Consider the following 16,796-nt stretch of genomic DNA (forward strand, 5'->3'; position numbering starts at 1 on the left):
AGTTAAAAAAAATAATAATAACTAATCGTTTAGTTTCAATTTAAAATAATCTTTTATTCGCATTGTACACCAATGTGTACAATGCAGCAGCATGATTTATTTTGTGTTACCGGTAGCCTACAGGTTAAAGTAAAAAAAGTGTGCTAGGTATTGATTTGATTTTACTACTATACTGTATAGGCCTACTGTACAGATTTATATTATTGCATAATGTAATGTGTAGCTTACCCAAAACACATTAGTGTTATTACAGCGCATTTACATTTAAAATGCATTGAGGAGTATAAATGTATCTGTGTGCGATTTTATTGTATTCTTTTTAAATCCGACACCTCCTTATGTTGGACAAACATGCCCAGTTTAGCGAGGGGCTACTGTATGATTATGAAAAGCTTTTTGGGGGTGAAGGTGGGGGCCCCCTCGATAGAATCTGATGGGATTATATATATATATTACAGTATTAAAATAGGTAAAATGAAGATGGAACAGAATGCATTGTACAGATGATGTTTACATTTAACAAAAACAATGTTATTTTGATTCTTGCACTCTTGCATGTACAGAGGTTATCCTTCGGGCACTCTCTGCTGCAGCACACTACAACTCGCTATTTATTTGTACAATATTGCACCACTCTCGCAATAGACTTTATTCACGGCAGACTCAAAACGAGGCTTGGTGTGCAACTGTCAGCTTCCGGCAGCCAGAGTCAAACTGCAGTGGAGTTGTAGTCTGAGAGAAATATGGCGTTGCATTAATGTGATCCTGAGAAAAAAAAATATTTTCATCGCTTTCCCAAAGAAGCAAAGATGAGAAAAGAAAATAAGAGATATCGGTCCTAATTTTCAGTTAAATAACAAGAATCATCCAGTTTAGTTTAACATAACAATATGAGAAACTTAACCTTGTTCTTGGTGCAGGATGCTATGTATTTTAACAAATGACTTATAAATGGGTAATTTTTTATAAATAAATCTTCATACATAATTTATATACAGTTAGTTATACAATTTATAGTTTTTAAATTATATAGTGTGTGTAACTCTGTAGCATAATAATCCCACGTCTTTTTCGGAATACTCATGTTCAGAATACTGCTTTTCTTACTGCAAATATGTTGTACTGCTTAGTACTTATTTGGAATACTGAGGATTCTGAATATTAAAATATTAGCCTGCACGTAAACATACTGTTTTTGGTATATGGTGGTTATATAGAGTGTCCCATGAATCATGAACACATTTAATATGAATTCAGCACAAAAGCACAAGGTAACTTCATACATAATAGTAAAATATTACATTCAACAAATCATAAAACACTGATTAACATTCATTCGTTTTCTTTTAAGTTATTGGAAAAATAAATGTGCGCTGTATATCGCTCATCTACTGATGTAAAAATAAAGGGGCTTATCAATTAAAATGTATACTTGAACTTTAACATCTGTCATATTTCATATGCAGTACAGCACATATTTTTATATTTAAGAAATTATTAAACAGGTTACACAGCAAAGTGGTAATACTGCAATATACCTGGACGTGACCTTCTGTCACTGGGTTATAAAACTTTTTATTAACGTATGTTAAAATAGTACAAGTTAATAATACAGTTTGTTACAAAATGCATGCCAGAAAGGGCAGCTTTTACATTTTCCTGCCTCTTAACAGTGTACAAACATATGATTAATACCAATACACGTAGAAACAATACACAAACAGGTAAATTAATATCAGCACTGTACATAATAGTTAAATTAAATGTTATCAAACTAAAACTGACAGATAAACACTTTGAGTATATAAGTTAGCACAGTACAGTATTCACTTTCCGATCGCCAGATAAGATGCTTGCTAATTCACCTTCAATTTCCTCGATCCAGTTGCTGTACACTTTCTGTTGTGTACTTTTAGGAATTTGCACATCATTATTCGCCTTGATGTCGATTTCTTCCTGCTTTATTGGAGGATCGACATACCAATTTTTTTTTATATGTCATCTTGCCTAACCTTAATAAAGGGGAGGGCCTCTCCCCCTTTTCTTCCCATATGTTTAACCCCTTGGTCACACTTCATTTTCTCCTTCCTCCTTTCCTACTTCACTATTCTGCGCCACCTCTTCAATGGTCTCCCTCTGGGGGCAACTGAAGCTCACTTCCCAATCTCAGACGCCTGCCTGTGCCGGCTTCTTCCTCCATGAGGATGTTTCTCTGTGAGCCTATTTCTCATTTCCTTTCCCATGTTCACTCTCTCCTTTTGACCCATGACAGTCTCCCCCATTTCCCAGCCTCAGAGCCACATGGCCCTTACTCTCTAAGGCGGCTGTCTGAGAGCCAGGGGGAGACCCCTGGCCTTGCATGTTTCTTTCTTCGTTCTGTTTCCAGCATTCCAGTCCCCAAGGAAAGTGAAGCTCACTACTCTACCTTGGATGTCTGGCCATGCCAACCTCCCTCAGCAAAGGCAAGTTGGGGAGACTTCTCTTCATCTTTACTGTTTTCCTGCTATCCTTATTTTCTGTTTCTCCTTGGGAGAAGCAAAGCTCGCTTCCCAGCCTTGGAGGCCCAGCTGTGCTGGCCTCAACTCCACGAGGCCGGCTCTCTGCAAGCCATGGGAAACCCTGATCTCTTCACAAAGTTCTTCTAATCCCCTTGTTCCACGCAACCCTTGCTTCTGTCCTGTGAATTGGAATTTATTCTAAGATTTAAGTTAAAATCAAGAGGGTAGTCAAGTAGTGAAATGGTTGAATGTGTGGCCATTATTATTTTGGAAATCTGGGCTTTTAGAGAATATAAAGCAGGGGTTAATTTGTCAATAAAAAGGTACCAGCTCTTATAATTAAGGAAGGGAGGTAGCATTTGTGTTTCTCTACTCTAATGTACTGACCTTGATTTACAGTAACTCCCATATATACTTTAAGTTCTCATCTGCTTGTGGTTTGGAGTTTTGTGCCTTATTGTTTAATACAATACCAGTGACGGGCCGACTAATATATATATACAGTGCCCTCCATAAGTATTGGGACAGTGAAGTCAAAATTGCTATTTTTGCTGTACACTCAAGCAATATGAAAATACGAGTAAAAGATTAATATGAGGCAAAAGTACAGAATGTCATCTTTTATTTCTGGTGGTTTCAAGACATACATGTTTTACCAACTAAGAATAACAGCACTTTTAGAGTTCCATTCCCCCATTTTATGTGAGCATAAGTATTGGGACAATTCAACTTAAAGCAAATATAAGTAGTATACAAGCTAGTATTTAGTCGCAAATCCCTTGCATGCAATAACAGTAGTGAGTCTGTGACCCATTGACATCACCAAACTCTTGGTATCGTCCTTTGAAATGCTTTGCCAAGCCTTTACTGCAGCCATTTTCAGCTGTTGCTTGTTTTGGGGAGTTTCTGATTTCAGTCTCCTCTTCAGCAAGTGAAATGCATGTTCAATCGGATTTAAATCAGGAGATTGACTTGGCCAGTCTAAAACTTTCCACTTTTTTCCCCTGATGAACTCCTTGGTTGCGTTGGCAGTGTGTTTTGGGTCATTGTCCTGTTGCATTGTGAAGCGCCGCCCAATGAGTCTGGTGGCATTGTCTTGTACATTGGTAGCCAAGATGCTTCTGTACACTTCTGAAGTCATTCTGCTGCTGCCATCATTCGTTACATCATTAATAAAGATGAGTGAGCCCATTCCAGAGGCAGCCATGCATGCCCATGCCATGACACTACCTCCACCACCATGCTTCACAGATGAGGTGGTATGCTTTGGATCATCTGCAGTTCCTTTGTTTCTCCACAGTTTTGCCTTCCCATCACTTTGATAAAAGTTAATCTTCGTCTCATCTCTCCATAAATCTCTGTTCCAAAACTCTGCTGGCTCATCTCTGTACTTTTTAGCACATTCTAATCTGGCCTTTCTGTTTTTGGTGCTGATCAGAGGTTTGCATCTTGCAGTGTAGCCTTTGTAATTCTGCTGCCGAAGTCTTCTGCGAACAGTAGATTGTGACACTTTCACCCCAGCATTCTGGAGTTTGTTGGTGATTTTACTGACACTTATTTTAGGGTTGTTTTTCACAGCTCTGGTCATTTTTCTGTCATCAACTGCTGTTGTTTTCCTTGGTCGACCTGGTCGTTGCCGATTGCTGAAGACACCAGTGGTTTCTTTCTTTTTCAGGACATTCCAAACTGTTGATTTGGCTATGCCCAACTTTTGTGCTATGGTTCTAATTGAGTTACTCTTTTCTTTTAGCATCCAAATCGCTTGCTTTTCTTTCATAGACAGCTCCCTAGTCTTCATGTTGGATTATGCCTACTGACACCAAACGCAGACTCCAAAGGCAAAAGCAAAGGATAGAACTACACATTCACAGCGCTTTTATGTGTGAACAATCAATGCAACAGGAAACACCTGATCAATTAGAAACACCTGTGAGCCAAATGTCCCAATACTTATGCTCAGATAGTTGGTAAAACATACATGTGTTGAAACAGCCAGAAATAAAAGGTGAAATTCTGTACTTTTGCCTCATATTCATCTTTTAAGCATAATTCCATATTGCTTGAGTGTACAGCAAAAATAGCAATTTTTACTTCACTGTCCCAATATTTATGGAGGGCACTGTGTGTGTGTGTGTGTGTGTGTGTGTGTATATATATATATATATATATATTATATATATATATATGTGTGTGTGCCTTTTATTATAAACATGATTTTGCATTTGTGTGTTTTGGATCAGCAAGGAGGGGGTTAAATTCCTCCCTGCCAAAATAAAAGTCAATATCTCTGGGGAGAGAGCTAAGAGGAGGAATGTAAAACAATACTGTGAGTATGAAAAAGATGATTGCTACCAACTGTGAGACCTTTAGGTACTTGTTCTAGTTTAAAGATTACTTGTTTTGTTCTGTTTTGCTTTGGCCCTCGTGGCGTTTGTTTTCTGTGTTTAAAAGTATTTTGTTTGTGTTAATTTTTCGTTGTTAAATACATATACTGCGCTGCCACATAGTTTCAGCCCCGTACCTCTGTTTCCTGAACATTGCTTCCTGGTCTGTGACGTCACCACACATGCCACTCAAGCCTACCTTGTGACACCTGCCATTAGTTATTTCTTTGTATTTTTATTTAAAGAAAAACTGTGGAAGCTCAGGTGATCATTCTGTAAACATGGGATAGTAATTACAGTTAATTATTTTAACATTACATACTCTTATAGGTTTCCTGTAAAGAAATTAAGGGATTTATGAAACATTTGAGCTTGCAAAATGCATATAGTTAAAGACATACAGTGTATATTTTTAGATATGAATGGTGGAACATGTTGAGTACAGACAGCAGCTGTTCATTTTTTATCTGTGGTCTAGTTTCTTGGAAAATATTAAAGCTGCATGCAACTTTAATTGGTGTTTAATGAAGCAAGTTACTGATGCTTTTTTCTGTTTTGGGATGGAGGCAATATGCTTTCTGAACAATACATACAGTCAACCTCGGTTAACTTGACAGGTGGATAACTCGACACCTTCGCTTAATTCGACAGACAGTCTTGCCTCTTAATTCAACACCAATTCGACAGACAGTCTGCATCTTAATTAAACACCACGCTTTACTCATAACTCAACACTTATTACTGGTACTGGAGGGATAACTTGACTGTCATTTTACGTGACTGAACTCCAACTGGAAATGGATCATTCATTCATTCATTCGCAACTACCAAGTGCAGCTGGTTACAGTAACTGTTCACAATGAGTGTAAAGCGAAAAATGAGTTCTCGTTTAATTGGCTTTAAAAGCTGAGGTTGGGGGCTCCCGAGTGGCGCATCCTGTAAGGGCATTCCGTGTGGGGTGCAGGATGTGCCCTATAGCCTGGAGGTCGCTGATTCGGGTCCAGCCTATTCCACTGCCGACTGTGGATGGGAGTTCCCAGGGGGCGGCGCACAATTGGGTGGAGAGGGTCTAGGTTGGCCAGGGTGTCCTTGGTTCATTGCGCACCAGCGACCACTGTAGACTGGCTGGGCGTCTGCGGGCCTGTCTGTAAGATACCCAGAGCTGCGTGGTCCTCCAACGCTGTAGCTCCAAGGTGGTTGCATGCCGGGCCCGCAGATTGAAAAGAAGCGGACGGCTGACAGCACACGTTTCGGAGGACGCGTGTGTCCGTCTTTGTCCCTCCCAAGTCAGCGCGGGGGTGGCAGCAGTGAGCCAGGTTGAAATAAAAAAAATAATTGGACATTTCAAATTGGGGAAAAAATAAGAAAAATAATTGGAGATTCCAAATTTATATGAAAAAAAAAAAAAAAAAAAACTTGGGTTATTCAGGATAACAAGCTTGTCAGCAAAACTTTAAAGGTGGGTGTTTTTGCATGCAAAACAATTGACAGTGCTTCATTTCTGTGTGAAACTGAAAGGTGTTTATTATTGTTTTAGGTCACTGAGTTAATTCTGTAGAATATACATTTGTTAACTTTTGCTATTAAAGCCGTGAAATTAGGCAGTACAAGCTAATAACTAAAAGTATAGTCAAGAGTTTGTGCATAGTTTGTGGTTGGATTGTTTTTGTAAAAATAACGCTGTAGTTATTTTATTATTTCTTATTTCAGTATACAAGTTTGTACAGTACTGTAATTGATTCATTCACTGCAGTTCTTTTAAACCGTTTTCATAAGGACATTTAACTAAAAATAAACTTGCAAATACTGTAAACGTGTGAGTTCTGTTAATTATATGCATGTTAATGCCATGGCTCATGTGCATCCGTGGTTAACTCGATACCTTGGATAATTCTGGCATCTCCGTGGGATGTCGAGTTAACCGAGGTTGGCTGTATTGTTATTGTGTTTTTGTGAATTGTTGTTAAAAATTAATTTAAAAAATGAAACCTCCATCAAGCCCTGAAAGTATTTACCATTTTTACTTTTGTGGTGGGCCTTCCAACAGTATTTTCCTGCTTAAAAGATGCCTGGGCATAAAATCAATATGGGTGCTGATTTCTATGGACCTGGGGGCGCTCTCAATAATTGCAACATTCACAGTTAATCCTGATGAAAGCCACAGTTTGTTAATTATTTCTTCAACTATGTTGTGGTGTTCAATAAGTTAATAGAACTCGCCATAGACTCCTTAACCTTCACAGCTCTCATATTGATTTACCCTGCAGTATTGTCCACTAAATCCACCTATATATTACTAGTGGCTAGGCCCCATGTGACTGGAGGGATTTAGCCAGGAAGCACAATAAGATAAAATCAAGTGTTTTTGTCCTCGTTTTTACTCATGTGATTTACTAAACACCGTCAGTCAATTAGGCTATTTACATAATCATGCCATTAAGGTCAGATCAGGTCTGGAAACTAAAGTTGCATCACATTTTATATAGGCCACGGAGTCCTGCCTTTATCTAATGAATATAAAATCAAGGTGGAACTATGAAGATGTTCACAAATGTCACTCCATTCTCAATTTCGAACATGTTATATGTTACATGACAGATTAGGGATATTCGTATAAAAATACACAAACAAAGTTTAGTTCACAACTTCAGCCATACGTTGTTTAGAGTTAATAATCTAACAACATATTTAATTCCGACATAAAAACCATTTTCTTTTCCATCAATAAATCATGTTACTTGCATCTGTCTTTCGTGCCTTAATTTAACAAATATAAATCAATAGTCTATGTGAGGAGAGGTTTGGAGCAGCTTCTGCCATCGTAGCAGCCTCAACAGTGATATTCTTTTTAGAAAAAATAACCGCATATAGTGATCAAAACCACTGGGACAGAATCATTCCTATACTAACCATACTAAAATACTCCGCTTAATGATTTTAGTGATATTTGTCAGGCCTCAAGGATGTTCCAGAGAGCTCTTAAAGCTGAGACATTTCAAATTTCTGATGAAGTGTTAAATAATGTATAATGTAGGATGTGATTTTATCTGTGTCGAATGTTATTTTTTTCTATAAGACTGAAATAGAAATATCTCCTATTGGATTTTTTAAAGTGGATTAGCACTGCAACAAGGGAGTTTGAGAATCCGTTTGGGAATATCTTTCACCAAATGACAAATAAGGGCCCTTGCTGGTTTAGGGAGAAAGCTCTGTACAAGTTTTTTTTTTGTGACTGCATATTATTTTAGGTACAAATTGTTTGAAACAAAACCTTATCACTTGACATATTTTGTTGCTGTGGTAACTGTTTTTGTAATAATAAACAAAGAGTTTCCTGTTTCAATATTTACTGCTTAAAATTATAAAAATAATGTTTGTGAAATTGAAACCCATAACTATAGATTTTACTAACTAAAGTTTGTTAGAATATCTACTGGAGGTCTGAGGAACTGCTAACTCCAATGATGGCGACTGGTTAGCTGCAAAATGTATGGTTATAGCCAGGGCTCTAAATTGGCAAGAAAAAGGGCAAGGCCAAAGTGGCCTTCTGTTCAATAAATATGTAGAGGGCACCAAGACTACTAAACTTAAGTCAAGGCCAAAGTGTAGGATATTGTGTAATTTTGTTTAGGATTAATATATAAAGCTAATTATTGGCCACAGAAAGAAAAACAGTTAATAGCAACTAATTATTTATTCAGAATATGCTGCTGTTGTTTTTTTTTTTGTTTGCTTATTTTGTCAACCAGAAGCCTAGACAGGGCTCCAGAATAACTTTTTGCCTTAGTCGCCAAATCCAATTGTTGGGTGTCACTTTAGGAACAAGATGGTTGCCATATTGAACTGCTTAAAATACAACACTAAAGTGATACTAAACTTATGTTAGTACTCACTTGTTTGCTGCCTCATTCTGTTGAATAGGTAATGTATGCAGCTGATTGCAAAGAACTCAGCATTTTATATTTGATATAGTGGCGTGTATGGATATGATGACCGCACCTTTAATTGTGTACAGTTGTAATATGGGAAATATCAGGCTGCAGCTCGCATGCTCAGTGTTCGTTAGTGGAGTTATTCCCCTAATGTGTTTTATTTTTTCTCAGGAGTAGACTTCCCTATTACACTCACAAATATATGCGTTCTGCTGTCACCGTTCTTAAAATGGTCAGTTTGAGAAATAAACTCAGTTTTCCCTGCAGCAGCTGACCCTGCTTTAGTACAAAACCCATGCTATATCTGTTTATTACGGTAACGTCTTAAATTAACGTGCCGCCTTCTTTGGCTGAAGTCAAGAGATATTATCAGCTAGTCATTTAACTAGGTAAGTTACTGTGCAATTAAATCATCCTAAGACTCTTAATATCTCAATAGATCTGGGATAGGTATGGCTGCTAAAGAAGATGCAACAAATGATAGAAATCTGTTTCTGTTAACTGAAAACTTTATTTAGGCACCCTACTATTTGGGAGATACTGAAATTGAAGAAGGAATCTATGAAACGACCTAGGAGTTTATGTTGATTCAGAAATGTCTTCATCTAGACAATGTTTGGAAGCTATAAAAAAGGCCAACAAGATGCTCGGATATGTAGTGAAAAGTGTTGAATTTAAATCAAGGGAAGTAATGTTAAAACTTTACAATGCATTAGTAAGACCTCATCTAGAATACTGTGTTCAGTTCTGGTCACCTCACTACAAAAAGGATATTGCTGCTCTAGAAAGAGTGCAAAGAAGAGCGACCAGAATTATCCCCGGTTTAAAAGGCATGTTGTATGCAGAGAGTCTAAAACAATTGAATCTTCAATCTTGAACAAGGAAGACTACGTGGCGATCTGATTCAAGCATTCAAAATTCTAAAAGGTATTGACAGTGTCGACCCAAGGGACTTTTTCAACCTGAAAAAAGAAACAGGGACCAGGGGTCACAAATGGAGATTAGATAAAGGGGCATTCAGAACAGAAAATAGGAGGCACTTTTTTTACACAGAGAATCGTGGGAATCTGGAACCAACTCCCCAGTAATGTTGTTGAAGCTGACACCCTGGGATCCTTCAAGAAGCTGCTTGATGAGATTCTGGGATCAATAAGCTACTAACAACCAAACAAGATGGTCCGAATGGCCTTCTCTCGTTTGTAAACTTTCTTGTGTTCTTATGTTCTTATGCTGTACGAAACTTGAGGAAATAGACTCTTCCTGTGCCTTCAGTAGACCTGTCTCTATTGCACCTTCAGCCTTCTTTTCAAGGACTTTAACTGCCTCTTTGTGACCACTGGATTCTTTGTGTTCATGTATTTTTTTCCCTTAAGGAATGTTGTTTGTCTTTACTTTCCCCATATGCACTGATTTCACATTCAAGCCATTCCTTTGATAAGTGCACTGCATGGTGCTCTTTCTCTGAACACCAAGCAATACTACTTCTTTTCATACTGAGCATCCCAGTTTCTCATTGGCAAGAATCAGAAATGTTTATGTTGATTTAAAACACCTGTACTGTTTTTTCACAAAGAGATGCTGAGGAAGAATCATTATTAATGGTTGCTGCAGCAGGTTGCAATTCAGAAACAACCAAATGACATTGTACTGTTGCACTCTGCTGTGCTGGCAATGCCAGTATTTGTGCATCATCAGTTCTTCTGCAATAAAACAGAACAAAGACATTTTGCAACTTCTAAAAACCCATACTGCCAACTGTATTCAGTAAGAACAGCTCCCTATATTTAAAATATGCAATACAGTAATTTAAAATATTTAGAAACTCTTGATATACTGACAAGTTCACGATTAAATAGGTATTTCCTGTTTACACTTGTAATGTAAAGTCTGAATGCAATACACAAGTGCTTTTTTTATTTAGTTTTTCACTTTCAAAAACATCCTGATTTTCAAAATGGGCAAAGTTATAACTATGCTTACTGTACAGTGTGTGATTTCTAAAACCTGATTTTGGTTTCTGAAAAAGCAGCTTTCATATAATTTTTATTAAATACAATGTGTATTTACTTTTATAACCTTGAAAAATATAGAAATAAAGTGATTTATTTACATTAATTAGGCTTTAAAACGAGTTTGGTTGTGGAACTAACCTGGCTACTGGAAAACAAACCACTATACCACCGCCAGATTAATGTGGCTTCCACACCATGGTAAAATGTGTTTTTTTTTTTCACTGACTGATTGCTAATGCAATTAAAATATTTTTTGCCATCTCAACAGCGTGATGTTTAAGAAATAATGTTCTGTTTAAAAAATAATGTTCTATATCATTAGCAAGGTCAGCTTTAGTATACGTTTAAATAATTAAATAAATACATGGCCATGCAGGTTGAACTAATTTAAAAACATTTAGCTAGTCAAGACGCAGTGCTGTAAATAGACTTTTTGCTATTAAATCATATTCAGTTATGAGAATCTTGTTTGCCACTGTTTAAACAGACCAAAACAATATATATATATATATATATATATATATATATATATATATATATATATATATATATATATATATATATATATATATATAATTACAAAAAAAAACTATGTTCTACAGTCAATTATTCAACTACTGTATTTTCATAACTGGTTAATACTTGTCTTAATGTATTCAAGGGACTTGCGTCACTTGCAATCTTGTAGTACGACAAGTGGGCCGATGTTTAAAAATAAAAAATGGAATGATTCACCTCAAAATGCATTTATTTTGTGCGTGGGGTCTGTCTTTTTTCTATTAAAAAAATTAATACCTCTACAAAACCATGGTAATTTCTTAATGTACTACTTTAAAAACTATATTAACCAGCATTATGTCAACCAATCAAACCCATGTTTATTTTCAGAGTTGTGTATATATATATATATATATATATATATATATATATATATATATATATATATATATATATATATATACTGTTAAACTTAACTAAATCTGTACATCAGTACATACCTCTGAAAGAAATCACTAATCTTTTGTTTTTTTTTGTTTTTCAGTTTTTCCCCTGTCCTCTGACAGCTCTCATCAATGAATACAGTGGACTGACTAGTGTGAGATTTTACAGTATGTTAATTTGCATGTGTGTGGGTTTGAAACAATTGTTAGCTATTGATTGGCTATGGTTTTTTCTTCCAATCAGCAGACTAGGATCGCTAATGGCTTGAATTCTGAAGAGGCAGAACACAGTTCTGGACCGTTCCGGCCCAATTTAACCCCTGCACACACACACACACACACAAACACACTATTTACATTAAGGGTTTTCGCCCTGCCACATTGACTTTTTGCTCTGTTAAAAATTAAGTACCATGCTTGTGCAAATCCAGGGTGTGTAGCAATTGTCTTTTCAGTTATTTCTCTCTCCGTCTCCTTTTTCATTCTTCTCTCCTACTCTCAACAACCTTCCAGCACACAGCTGCCGGTATATATAGTGGTCGAGGGATTAACTGGATGTCAATTACCTCATTTATCCCTCGACCACATTCTGCACAGGTTTTTTAATGAGCGTGGTCGACAGCCAATTCGTCAATAAATTATTAACTGCCGACCACGCATTCTCACGGGATGTATCTGGCAGAGACGAGAGTTTAACACCTTCCCTGCCAAGCACATTTAACAATAATAATGATAACACAATTACGTGAAAATAATAACGATAACAATAGTAATAATAATACAAAAATAATACACATAAACATGGGGGCAGGCATACCCCATCGCATGGGGTTATTGTATTCTGCTGGTGTTAACACAGCACCTCTTGACTTTCAGGCATTTGTGTTCGATCAGATTGTTATCGTCCTTCTCGCTCTTCAGTTTAGAAAATGTGATGTGCCGGATTTTTTTCATTTACATACTAACATCATAGCGCATTCATAAATATTGACACAAGTGTTGTGTATGGAATTGGTGTGACTGTGGCCATAATGGCCATGAATAGATGTACATTTTGAGGGGCATTGTGACAATTGATATTAAGGGCACCCATGGCAATTGCCGCATGGCCACCGTTAATTTCGAGCCTTGTATAGCCAAAGCATCTAAAAACACAAACTGGTTCTCTCTTCTCCCAGTTGACCAACCTCCTTGGGGAAAATCTGGGGCCTCTGTAGTTTGGATCCTTTCCCGACAAGCCCATTGCAAGATTTTAAATTCCAGATATGACATTTATAACAAAGATAATCTCAATGCTGTGAAAGGTATTTAAAGTAATTTGCACTCTCTCTCTCTCTCTCTCTCTCTCTCTCTCTCACACATTATATCTTGCCATGGTAATGCAGTGCTTTATTGCAAGAAATTAGAAACATTTCATATAAACTTTTTTTTTTTTTAAAGGAAGAAAATAAAAATGCACATGCTGACAAACAACTGCAGATACCTGAAAAGGACTTGAAGAAGCACCTTTCCAATGTCTTCTTGTCAGTAAGAAAACAGTTTTATTGTAGTTCTTCAGATCTAATAAATAACATATATATCACTGGTATTTGGCAATGGCATATTGAATCAATATGATTTGAATTAGAAATGTGAAATAAACTACTCGGTGGTGAATCCAATTGTTCAAATAATCACAAATTCACTACTTATTGTTGTTCCTTCCTTACATAATAACCTGTAAACTGATTAGATCGCAGCATCATCCGAATCCGAGACCTGCCTTAACCTGTGCAATGCCAGAGTGGGAGTGGAATATTTGAATTGTGTTCAGATCAGTATTTTATATGTTCTATCTTATAAATCAACTTATTCTGGTAATGAAAGCATTATGACTGTAAGAGCCACTACATATACCTAAGTAATATTGCAACTCGAATTCTAGCTACTCTGTAAATAAACAAAGGTAAAAAAAATATATATTTTTCTTCAGGGTATACTGGAGCATATAATTAAAAGCAATGCACATTTGATATGTTGGTTTAAAAAGTATTTTAACTGTGTTCTGGTGATTATGGTAACATATTTAAAAAATGGGCTTATGCTAACCAAACATTGCATTATGTGTCATCACGTGAAAAGGATGCAATTCTAGAAAATGCGAGACATTTTATGTGGAGTAATACTTGTCTAAATCAAAATATGGCCCAGGTTTATTTTTGACTTAATAAACAATATCCTAACACCAAGATTATGAATAAATTAAAACTTTAAAAAATCATGGCTTACATATACTGTAATGTATGAGTCATTTGCATCTGTAAAGGACTACGAACAATAGCCTTTATGAATGTTTTTGTTAAGAATTGCTTCTGGAATATTCAGTGAAGACTACTTGCTTTGTAGTGTAAATAGCATATACACATCACTTCTAAGAGTGGCAAGAGGATAAAAGACCAAACAGAGTATGATGATAACACTCTTGCAAGTTGGAGATAAATGATTTATTTTATGGTGTATTAAGGGGATCTTTGTAGTTTTATTTGAGAGAGACATATTTTAAAGGAAGGGGTTTCAGAATCATTATGGATTTATTGTCTAGTAATTAAGTTTTAATGATTTGGAGGTCATGTAAGGGAGTTAATAACCTGCATGAAAAGTTGGGCCCAAATCTCAGTATTTTGTCAGAATAAACATATACAGTCAACTCTCATCAATACGAATTTCAAGGGACCTGCAAAAGAAATAATTCATATTATCGTGAGTCTAAGCCAAATGCATATTGACTGTTTTGTTTAACACCTCCACTTTAGTCTGCAAGGATAACGTAGGGTTCTTTTGCACTGCTTCGTAGAAAGGGCATTGATATGTGAGCACTATGGCAACTCGAAATGCATCATAGGATCAGTAGTCCCCAAACATGACTAAAATACAGCACAAAGGTGTTAATCTGAAAGTAAGTTAATACATTTCCTAATATCCTTTGCTAAATGTGTCCAGGACCGTGTAGAAAATACATAGTAGCAGGAAATTCGTGAAATTCGAGTTTTGTTTTAATGAGAATTGATTGTATTTTTATTTGAATTGAGAATATTCGGTGTTTAATTCACATCCTCATTTTGAGTTTTAAACAGTACTTGTGGAATAATGCATTCTAACTTAATAAAAGTAAAGAGACTTTTGTACAGTAACGAGTGACTGGCAATCTTGAATCCCAATTGGCTATCTTTTTACTTGACTTATTTTATCAGAGGAAGGACGTAATGTAAGTCATTGTGTGCAGGTTTATAGAAGTGGGAATTTGCAGAAAAACTCAGATAATGCTTTATCTTCATGCATGGTCTTTTATCTCTAGTACAATAGTTTGAACAGAGCCTAAGGAATGAAGACAATGCTAGGTTTTCTCCTTATCTCTGGGAGTGTCTTGCTCTACAGGAGTATTTTTTTTTCTCAGACAGCTACGTACTACAATCCTGGAGAGAACTAAAATATGTCTAGCATAAAATATTCTGTTTAACCCTTTATAGCTCTGAAGACATATATTCTACATGCAGTGGTCCCTAGTTATGTGATAATAGAAGTACCTGCCCTAAATATTTCACTTTGTGTCCAATTTTTACAAGGAAACACTACGATACCAAAGAAAGTTATTCATCACACAATGTAGGCAATGTTAGTATAGGCTTTCACACGAATATAAAGGTTTTGAGTGGGGTATAGCATTTGTCTACTTTTTGACATTTTGGAGTTTGTAAGAACGTGTTGTTTTAGGAACTAGCTTATAAAGTAGATAGCAAAGTAATTTACACAAATTGTTATTTAGCCAAGTTTAAGTGCAATTGATAAAAAAGTAATTCAAATTGATTAAAAGCCACAGTAACTTTTGTTGAGTATGACCCTTTGTATATAAGTTGCTTTAATTTTAATTGATTATCCCTTTTAATGTGTGTTTTGTTTTAATTTTAGGTCATTTTTGCACAAAGTGTGTTGAAATCACCATACAATCTGTAAAGGGAAGATTACAGTACATCTCCTGATACAATCCATTCTGTTGCTGTAAGCACACGGTCCACTCTGAATATCAACTATTTTGTAGGATTTGGTAAAATTGTGTTACATTTTGTTTAAACAATGATTAACAAACCTGCAAATAGAAGAACCCCAGAATACCCAATGTTTCATAAACTAGTATTACTAACCTGCTTAATACTTAATGACAGTATCTGTGGACAAAATGTTTGTAACAGGCAAAAAGTGACTGAATGGCACTCTGAACCACAGGAAATCACAGTTAAGTGGAGTCTGACTGAGAATTATTGTTTGGATTTCTTTACTGAATGCTGGGAAATGCAAAAAGAAGACACAAACAGTGATTTTTCTGATATTCAAATGTTCCCACAAATATGTCCACTTGAATTACAGATAGGAGATCGACTGTTTGTCTCGCTTAGTACATCATTAAAATCGTATGGGATGAACCTCATTAATGTGTCTAGGAAAGCATTTGTAAGTTGTTCTAAAATCAGCTATGCCAACAATCAGCTACTCTTTCGAAGCAAGGTATCATCAAGACACCAAGTCAACCCAAAATGGCTTGGTGCTGGAACACATTACTTTGTAGAAGATAGTTCTCAGCTATGCAAGATGGGTCTTCGACTTAATGTGACCATAAAAGAACAACACTGTCAAAACTTGCAGGATGCACCATTATGCTCTGGCAATGGATTATGTAGAACTCATGCTTGGGAGGACAGCTATAGTTGCCACTGTAATGAACATTACACTGGAAAGTTCTGTGAAGAATTTGATGCCTGTTCACCAAAACCTTGTCTAAATGGAGCAACATGTTTAAACAGAGGAGGAAAAAAACAACAAATCGAAGATTATGCATGCACATGTTCTCCCCAGTTTACAGGTAACAAATATCAATACCAGTATTTTAAGTTTATGAGTCTGTATTACAGCATCCAGTAAAATGATTTATGTTAGGATTATGCCATCAAAAATGAGGCAGACGTAAGTGTATTGCTAAAGAATTTAGTTTCTCGCA

The 16,796-nt window shown here is 36.2% G+C and overlaps 1 protein-coding gene across 1 annotated transcript in view; it reads left to right on the forward strand.

Annotated features, from left to right (window-relative positions):
• eys (eyes shut homolog) overlaps nucleotides 1-16,796 on the forward strand; it is a 458,209-nt gene that overhangs the window by 16,735 nt on the left and 424,678 nt on the right. Inside the window, exons 2-5 of the mRNA XM_034921306.2 lie at nucleotides 11,869-11,922; nucleotides 12,946-13,071; nucleotides 13,208-13,294; nucleotides 15,713-16,661. Coding sequence (XP_034777197.2) covers nucleotides 15,878-16,661 — 784 coding nt within the window. The 5' untranslated portion in view covers nucleotides 11,869-11,922; nucleotides 12,946-13,071; nucleotides 13,208-13,294; nucleotides 15,713-15,877. The remainder of the gene's footprint in view (nucleotides 1-11,868; nucleotides 11,923-12,945; nucleotides 13,072-13,207; nucleotides 13,295-15,712; nucleotides 16,662-16,796) is intronic.

Source organism: Acipenser ruthenus, chromosome 5 (assembly GCF_902713425.1).
Source record: "Acipenser ruthenus chromosome 5, fAciRut3.2 maternal haplotype, whole genome shotgun sequence".
NCBI lineage: Eukaryota > Metazoa > Chordata > Actinopteri > Acipenseriformes > Acipenseridae > Acipenser > Acipenser ruthenus.